General features: G+C 51.4%; 1 protein-coding gene across 3 annotated transcripts in view; it reads right to left on the reverse strand.

The window, feature by feature from the left end:
• Positions 1–8285, reverse strand: part of LOC143995805 (1-phosphatidylinositol 4,5-bisphosphate phosphodiesterase gamma-1-like) — a 232094-nt gene extending 223809 nt beyond the window's left edge. For 2 of the 3 annotated variants that reach the window (XR_013277479.1, XM_077490518.1), the window contains exons 1-2: positions 7841–8285; positions 7105–7494 (exon numbers count right to left, since the gene is read on the reverse strand). Coding sequence is in view for 2 of the 3 variants with exons in the window: in XM_077490518.1 (XP_077346644.1) it covers positions 7105–7324 (220 nt within the window). In the remaining variant the exon portion in view is untranslated. The remainder of the gene's footprint in view (positions 1–7104; positions 7495–7840) is intronic. The other variant, XM_077490519.1, reaches the window with a different exon arrangement.
• Between the last annotated feature and the right edge of the window lie 700 nt (positions 8286–8985).

The following is an 8985-nucleotide window of genomic DNA, read 5'->3' on the forward strand; positions in this document are numbered from 1 at the left end:
TTGAGCTCTCTAGGTCTTGCGCTCTCTCTTGCTCTCTAGGTCTCATGCTCTCTCTCTTGCTCTCTAGGCCTCGAGCTCTCTCTCTCTTGCTCTCTAGGTCTCGCGCTCTCTAGGTCTCGCGCTCTCTCTTGCTCTCTAGGTCTTGCACTCTCTCTCTTGCTCTGTAGGTCTCACGCTCTCTCTCTCTCTTGCTCTCTATGTCTCATGCTCTCTCTCTTGCTCTGTAGGTCTCACGCTCTCTCTCTTGCTCTCTAGGTCTCGTGCTCTCTCTTGCTTTATGTATAATAGTCTCTCTTGCTCTCTAGATCTCACGCTCTCTCTCTCTTGCCCTATAGCTCTCTATGTCTCACGCACTCTCCTGCTCTCTATGTCTCACGTTCGCTATTGCTCTCTATGTTTAATGCTCGCTCCCTTCCTCTATAGGTCCCACGTTCACTCTCTTCCTCTCTAGGTCTCATGCTCTTTCTCTTGCTCTCACACTCTCTCTCCTGTTCTCTAGGTCTCACACTCTCTCGCTTGCTCTCTAGGTCTCACAATCTCTTGCGCTCTCAAGGTCTCGCACTCTCTCGCGCTCTCTAGGTCTCATGCTCTCCCTTGCTCTCTAGGTCTCATGCTCTCTCTCTTGCTCTCTAGGTCTCATGCTCTCTCTCTTGCTCTCTAGGTCTCGAGCTCTCTCTCTTGCTCTCTAGGTCTCGCGCTCTCTAGGTCTCGCGCGCTCTCTCTTGCTCTCTAGGTCTTGCACTCTCTCTCTTACTCTCTAGGTCTCACGCTCTCTCTTGCCCTGTAGGTCTCACTCTCTTCTCTCTTGCTCTCTATGTCTCATGCTCTCTCTCTTGCTCTCACACTCTCTCTCCTGCTCTCTAGGTCTCACACTCTCTCTCTTGCTCTCTAGGTCTCGTGCTCTCTCTTGCTTTATGTCTAATAGTCTCTCTTGCTCTCTAGGTTTCACGCTCTCTCTCTTGCCCTCTAGGTCTCACACTCTCTCGCTTGCCCTCTAGGTCTCACACTCTCTCGCTTGCTCTCGAGACTCTAGGTCTCACACTCTCTCGCTTGCTCTCTAGGTCTCACACTCTCTCGCTTGCTCTCTAGGTCTCACACTCTCTCGCTTGCTCTCTAGGTCTCACACTCTCTCGCTTGCTCTCTAGGTCTCACACTCTCTCGCTTGCTCTCTAGGTCTCACACTCTCTCGCTTGCTCTCTAGGTCTCACACTCTCTCGCTTGCTCTCTAGGTCTCACACTCTCTCGCTTGCTCTCTAGGTCTCACACTCTCTCGCCCTCTCTAGGTCTCGCACTCTCTAGATCTCGCGCTCTCTAGGTCTCGTGCTCTCTCTTGCTCTCTAGATCTCGTGCACTCTCTCTTGCTGTCTAGGTCTCACGCTCTCTAGATCTCACGCTCTCTCTCTTGCTCTCTAGGTCTCGTGCTATCTCTCTTGCTCTATGTCTAATAGTCTCTCTTGCTCTCTAGGTCTCACGCTCTCTCTCTTGCCCTCTTGCTCTCTAGGTCGCATGTGCTCTCCTGCTCTCTATGTCTCACGCTCGCTCTTGCTCTCTATGTTTAATGCTCGCTCCCTTCCTCTCTAGGTCCCACGTTCACTCGCTTCCTCTCTAGGTCTCACACTCTCTCTCTTGCTCTCTATGTCTCATGCTCTCTCTCTTGCTCTCACACTCTCTCTCCTGCTCTCTAGGTCTCACACTCTCTTGCTTGCTCTCTAGGTCTTACACTCTCTTGCTTGCTCTCTAGGTCTTACACTCTCTCGCTTGCTCTCTAGGTCTTACACTCTCTCGCTTGCTCTCTAGGTCTCACACTCTCTCGCGCCCTCTAGGTCTCACACTCTCTGGATCTCGCGCTCTCTAGGTCTCGCGCTCTCTCTTGCTCTCTAGGTCTCGTGCTCTCTCTCTTGCTCTCTAGGTCTCGAGCTCTCTCTTGCTCTCTAGGTCTCGCGCTCTCTAGGTCTCGCGCTCTCTCTCTTGCTCTCTAGGTCTTGCGCTCTCTCTCTTGCTCTCTAGGTCTCGCGCTCTCTCTCTTGCTCTCTAGGTCTCGCGCTCTCTAGGTCTCGCGCTCTCTCTCTTGCTCTCTAAGTCTTGCGCTCTCTCTCTTGCTCTCTAGGTCTCGTGCTCTCTCTCTTGCTCTCTAGGTCTCGAGCTCTCTCTTGCTCTCTAGGTCTCGCGCTCTCTAGGTCTCGCGCTCTCTCTCTTGCTCTCTAGGTCTTGCGCTCTCTCTCTTGCTCTCTAGGTCTCGCGCTCTCTCTCTTGCTCTCTCTTGCTCTCTAGGTCTCGCGCTCTCTAGGTCTCGCGCTCTCTCTCTTGCTCTCTAGGTCTTGCGCTCTCTCTCTTGCTCTCTAGGTCTTGCGTTCTCTCTCTTGCTCTATGTCTAATAGTTTCTCTTGCTCTCTAGGTCTCACGATCTCTCTCTTGCTCTCTAGGTCTCACACGCTCTCCTGCTCTCTATGTCTCACACTCGCTCTTGCTCTCTATATCTAATGCTCGCTCCCTTCCTCTCTAGGTCCCACGTTCACTCTCTTCCTCTCTAGGTTTCATGCTCTCTCTCTCTTGCTCTCTAGGTCTCACGCTCTCTCTCTTGCTCTCTAGGTCTCACGCTCTCTCTCTTGCTCTCTAGGTCTCACGCTCTCTCTCTTGCTCTCTAGGTCTCACACTCTCTCTCCTGCTCTCTAGGTCTCACGCTCTCTCTCTTGCTCTCTAGGTCTCACGCTCTCTCTCTTGCTCTCTAGGTCTCATGCTCTCTCTCTTGATCTCACGCTCTCTCTCTTGCTCTCTAGGTCTCACACTCTCTTTTGCTCTCTAGGTCTCACACTCTCTCGCGCTGTCTAGGTCTCGCACTAGATCTTGCACTCTCTAGGTCTCGCGCTCTCTCTTGCTCTCTAGGTCTCACGCTCTCTGGGTCTTGTGCTCTCTCTCTTGCTCTCTATGTCTCATGCTCTCTCTCTTGCTCTCACACTCTCTCTCCTGCTCTCTAGGTCTCACACTCTCTTGCTTGCTCTCTAGGTCTCACACTCTCTCGCTTGCTCTCTAGGTCTCACACTCTCTCGCGCCCTCTAGGTCTCGCACTCTCTGGATCTCGCGCTCTTTAGGTCTCGCGCTCTCTCTTGCTCTCTAGGTCTTGTGCTCTCTCTCTTGCTCTCTAGGTCTCGCCCTCTCTAGGTCTCGCGCTCTCTCTCTTGCTCTCTAGGTCTTGTGCTCTCTCTCTTGCTCTCTAGGTCTTGTGCTCTCTCTCTTGCTCTCTAGGTCTCGCGCTCTTTCTCTTGCTCTCTAGGTCTCGCGCTCTCTCTCTTGCTCTCTAGGTCTCGCGCTCTCTCTCTTGCTCTATGTCTAATAGTTTCTCTTGCTCTCTAGGTCTCACGCTCTCTCTCTTGCTCTCTGGGTCTCACACGCTCTCCTGCTCTCTATGTCTCACACTCGCTCTTGCTCTCTATGTCTAATGCTCGCTCCCTTCCTCTCTAGGTCCCACGTTCACTCTCTTCCTCTCTAGGTTTCACGCTCTCTCGCTCTCTAGGTCTCATGCTCTCTCTCTTGCTCTCTAGGTCTCACGCTCTCTCTCTTGCTCTCTAGGTCTCATGCTCTCTCTCTTGATCTCACACTCTCTCTCTTGCTCTCTAGGTCTCACACTCTCTCGCGCTGTCTAGGTCTCGCACTAGATCTTGCACTCTCTAGGTCTCGTGCTCTCTCTCTTGCTCTCTAGGTCTCGAGCTCTCTCTCTTGCTCTCTAGGTCTCGCGCTCTCTAGGTCTTGTGCTTTCTCTCTTGCTCTCTAGGTCTTGCGCTCTCTAGGTTTCACGCTCTCTTGCTTTCTCACTCTCTCTTGCTCCATCTCACGCTCTCTCTTGCTCTCTAGGTCTCGCGCTCTCTCTCTTGCTCTCTAGGTCTCGCGCTCTTTCTCTTGCTCTCTAGGTCTTGCGCTCTCTCTCTTGCTCTATGTCTAATAGTTTCTCTTGCTCTCTAGGTCTCACGCTCTCTTTCTTGCTCTCTAGGTCTCACACGCTCTCCTGCTCTCTATGTCTCACACTCGTTCTTGCTCTCTATGTCTAATGCTCGCTCCCTTCCTCTCTAGGTCCCACGTTCACTCTCTTCCTCTCTAGGTTTCACGCTCTCTAGGTCTCACGCTCTCTCTCTTGCTCTCTAGGTCTCACACTCTCTCGCGCTGTCTAGGTCTCGCACTAGATCTTGCACTCTCTAGGTCTCGCGCTCTCTCTTGCTCTCTAGGTCTCGTGCTCTCTCTCTTGCTCTCTAGGTCTCAAGTTCTCTCTCTTGCTCTCTAGGTCTCGTGCTCTCTAGGTCTTGTGCTCTCTCTCTTGCTCTCTAGGTCTTGCGCTCTCTAGGTTTCATGCTCTCTCTTGCTTTCTCACTATCTCTTGCTCCATCTCACGCTCTCTCTTGCTCTCTAGGTCTCGTGCTCTCTCTCTTGCTCTCTAGGTCTCATGCTCTCTCTCTTGCTCTCTAGGTCTCGCGCTCTCTCTCTTGCTCTATGTCTAATAGTTTCTCTTGCTCTCTAGGTCTCACGCTCTCTCTCTTGCTCTCTAGGTCTCACACGCTCTCCTGCTCTCTATGTCTCACACTCGCTCTTGCTCTCTATGTCTAATGCTCGCTCCCTTCCTCTCTAGGTCCCATGTTCACTCTCTTCCTCTCTAGGTTTCACGCTCTCTCGCTCTCTAGGTCTCACGCTCTCTCTCTTGCTCTCTAGGTCTCACACACTCTCTCTTGCTCTCTAGGTCTCACGCTCTCTCTCTTGCTCTCTAGGTCTCATGCTCTCTCTCTTGATCTCACGCTCTCTCTCTTGCGCTCTAGGTCTCACAGTCTCTCGCGCTGTCTAGGTCTCGCACTAGATCTTGCACTCTCTAGGTCTCGCGCTCTCTCTTGCTCTCTAGGTCTCGTGCTCTCTCTCTTGCTCTCTAGGTCTCGAGCTCTCTCTCTTGCTCTCTAGGTCTCGCGCTCTCTAGGTCTTGTGCTCTCTCTCTTGCTCTCTAGGTCTTGCGCTCTCTAGGTCTCACGCTCTCTCTTGCTTTCTCACTATCTCTCTCTTGCTCCGTCTCACGCTCTCTCTCTTGCTCTCTTGATCTCATGCTCTCTCTCTTGCTCTCTAGGTCTCACACTCTCCAGCGCTCTCTAGGTCTCGCACTCTCTAGATCTTGCACTCTCTAGGTCTCGTGCTCTCTCTCTTGCTCTCTAGGTCTCGTGCTCTCTCTCTTGCTCTCTAGGTCTCACGCTCTCTCACTCTCTCTCTCTTGCTCCGTCTCATGCTCTCTCTTGCTCTCTAGGTCTCTCTCTCTTGCTCCGTCTCACTCTCTCTCTCTTGCTCTCTAGGTCTCTCTCTCTTGCTCCGTCTCACGCTCTCTCTCTTGCTCTTTAGGTCTCACGCTCTCTCTCTTGATCTCACGCTCTCTCTCTCTCGCTCTCTTGATCTCATGCTCTCTCTCTTGCTCTCTAGGTCTCACACTCTCTCGCGCTCTCTAGGTCTCACACTCTCTTGCGCTCTCTAGGTCTCGCACTCTCTAGATCTTGCACTCTCTAGGTCTCCTGCTCTCTCTCTCTTGCTCTCTAGGTCTCACACTCTCTCGCGCTCTCTAGGTCTCACACTCTCTCGCGCTCTCTAGGTCTCGCACTCTCTCGCGCTCTCTAGGTCTCGCACTCTCTAGCGCTCTCTAGGTCTCGCACTCTCTAGATCTTGCACTCTCTAGGTCTCCTGCTCTCTCTCTCTTGCTCTCTAGGTCTCGTGCTCTCTCTCTTGCTCTCTAGGTCTCACGCTCTCTCACTCTCTCTCTCTTGCTCCGTCTCATGCTCTCTCTTGCTCTCTAGGTCTCTCTCTCTTGCTCCGTCTCACTCTCTCTCTCTTGCTCTCTAGGTCTCACACTCTCTCTATATTTTGCTCTATCATTCGCGCTTTTTATCTCTAAGGCCGCGTACACACGGGCGGACTGTCCGCCCAACTAGGTTCGTCAAACAGTTTGACAAACAGTCCGTTCAAAATTAGCATGAACGGACTTGACCACACACGACGAACGAACAGTCCGCTGAAAACTTGCGCGATGACGTGAACGGCACGTACGACGGGACTCGAAAAACTACGTCCTATACACTGCAATGCAACCTTCGCTGTGTAAATTCTTTCTGAGCATGCGCGAGACTTAGTTTGCCGAACAAGCCTACACACGAGCGGACTGTCCGCTCAAACCAAGTTTCAGCGGACAGTCTTACGGAAATTCCGAAAAATTTTGTTCGTCAGACTGTCCGCTGAAACTGTCCGCTGAAGCCCACACACGAGCGGACTGTCCGCCGAAACACTGTTCAGCGGACAAAGTTGGGCGAACAGTCCGCCCGTGTGTACGCGGCCTCACTCTCTCTCTTTTGGCATCTTGCTCTCTCTCTTACTATTTCTCTCTTTCTCACGTGCACTCTGTCTTCCAGTCTCTTGCTCTCTCTCATGATTGCTCTCTCTCTCTCTCCTATCTAATCCTGGCTCTCTATCTCTTTCCCACTATTAATCTTTGTATGGTACATAAATTCCTATAGGCTCGGTGTAGACATCTGTTGCATTGGCACACGCATATTACAGGCTTGGCCGATCTGTAATTTTCTGCCCCCGGAGATGGAGCGATGACTGTATACCGGGGAGAGGAAGCCACATTCAGACCTTCTCCTATTGACTCATCACTCTGATATTCCAGATAATGGAACGGATACATTGTTTTGTGTGCTTTGTGATTTCCATCTGTGCTGGGTCTGGCTGGGGGGGGGGGGGGGGGGTGAAGGAAGAAATGCTGGATGGTGGGGGAATAGTGACCGTGGGAATGATAGATAGATAGATAGATAGATAGATAGATAGATAGATAGATAGATAGATAGATAGATACTTTATATCTATCTATCACTAAATAGATACATAGATAGATGTAGAATATAGATACATTATATGTAGAGGATGGATATATAGATACTTTATAACAATATATAGATAGATAGTATGTAGAAGATATATAGATAACTAAAGAGATATATAATTTTAGTCCTTGCTATCCCATATTATAACCCAGCACACACTCCTGTCCCCATACATGACACAACGAGGTCCATAAACTTTTTTTCGCGTACTTACTATCGCCCTCCACCTTCTCTGGCGTCCGGAACCAGACGACCTCTCTGGTGTCCATCTTGACCTGGAAAGTCCGTCTCTCCGGCCGCTGAGACTTCTTCTGATAGAAGAGGGTCAGCACCGACCCGGTCTCCAGGCACCTCATGATCCGATTGACGTCCCCGGCCTCCATCCGATGGTCTTCCTGGAACCCGTTCATGTTGGCCAACCGGCACCCGGACATCCTTGGGCGCCGCAGGGTTGGGAGGCCAAGGTGCGATCTCCTTTACCACCTCTGTCCGCTCCAAACTCTCGGCTCGATCCGCCAGCCCAGGGTGCCCGGCATCACCAGTATCGGGAGTCCTGCGCGATTCCCCTCACCCGCCGTCCAGCGAGAAGTCCAGCAGAAGCCCCCTGAAGGATAAACGATTTTATTCATCAAAAAAAAAAAAGAAGAAGAAAAAAAGCAGTTTTCCAAATGGGAAGCCGGGAGTTGTATCCCGATGAGGGTTATTCTTGGCCCGGAGATGGACAAGTGGTGTGTGTGTGTGTGATACAGATGGAAAGACCCACCCTACAGATTGGATCTGTGGCCCTCAGGATGGGGCCCCTCCCGTTGTGCTCATGCAATGTGAATAACACCCAAGAGCCCGGCCCGGTGAGGATAAGCTTTGAGCAGCACCACGCGGGGGGAGGCTCAGACGAGCCGTTCTGCGCTGCAGGGGTTAAACGAGGCGGCGGAGAGCGCTAATGGACTTACACGGATAATCTCCACTATCTAGGATGCTCCTGAGGGACCCGAGCTGGTAATGCTGCCAATGATCTGGAGTAGGTAGGCGGCTCCTCTTAAAAGCACGATAATGTCCAGCATAATGACAAGAGGGAAAAAAAAGAAAAAAAAAAAAAGAAGGAGGTTTGCATCAAGTCTCTGCTAATCATCGGCGTAATCCAATTTCAGGGAAATCGCCTGCAGCCGCAGTCTGTGCAAGGTGCCTCATAGCAGCAAAGGGAGGGCAACCCTGCACCAACACACAGCAATGAGAGCGGAGCTGAGGATGTGCAGGGCACACATCAATCCCCCTCCACCCACCCACCCTAGGCTGCACACAGGGCTGAGTCTGATGGAAGCTGGCAGGTCAGCGCAGACCTTATCTCGCAATGGCAGATCTCAGCTGCTCTCTGATCTCAGCCTGCTGCAATGGACGGCCAGAGGAAACAGCAATCACACATGGCCGGAAAGAGAACAGAAAGGAATTACACAAAAAAAAAAAAAAATATTTGCTGGATCTTGGAGTTAGAGGAAAAAAAAAAACATCAGTGGAAAGAGATACAAACAGAGCCGGAGAGCGCCATCTAGTGGGCGAATATGGGAACTGCAGGGGAGACAGCCAAAAACAGGTGTATGTGTATGAGCCCCTGTACACACGGTCGGAGATTTCCACAACCAAATCCGTCGGATTTTGTCCGTCGGATCTTGTCCGAAACTGTTGCATACACACGGTCGGACGAAGTTGGCGAAAAAAAATCTGATCTTTCAGAACGTGATGACGTAATTTGGTTACGATGGGACTACATTCAGGCTAGTAGCCAATAGCTTTGATGTAGGAATTTGATCTGAGCATGCGTGGCACTTGGTCCGATCAAAATTCTCTACACATGATCGGAGTATGTCCGACCGGCCCAGTTGGTCGGGAAATATTTCCAACAAGTTGGAAAATTGGGTCCGACGGATATTCCGACGGAATCAGTCCGATGCAGACCACACACAGTCGGATTATCCGACGACGCGGTCCGATAGGACACATTCCGACGGATTCTCCGACCATGTGTACAAGGGCTGTGTGTGTGTGTGAGGTCAGGACTTCATTACTGGATTCCAGCCTGTAACCCTTTAAATTCCATTCA

Source organism: Lithobates pipiens, unplaced genomic scaffold (assembly GCF_037356315.1).
Source record: "Lithobates pipiens isolate NorthernLeopardFrog02 unplaced genomic scaffold, aLitPip1_a1.2 Scaffold_19, whole genome shotgun sequence".
NCBI classification, from domain to species: Eukaryota; Metazoa; Chordata; class Amphibia; order Anura; family Ranidae; genus Lithobates; species Lithobates pipiens.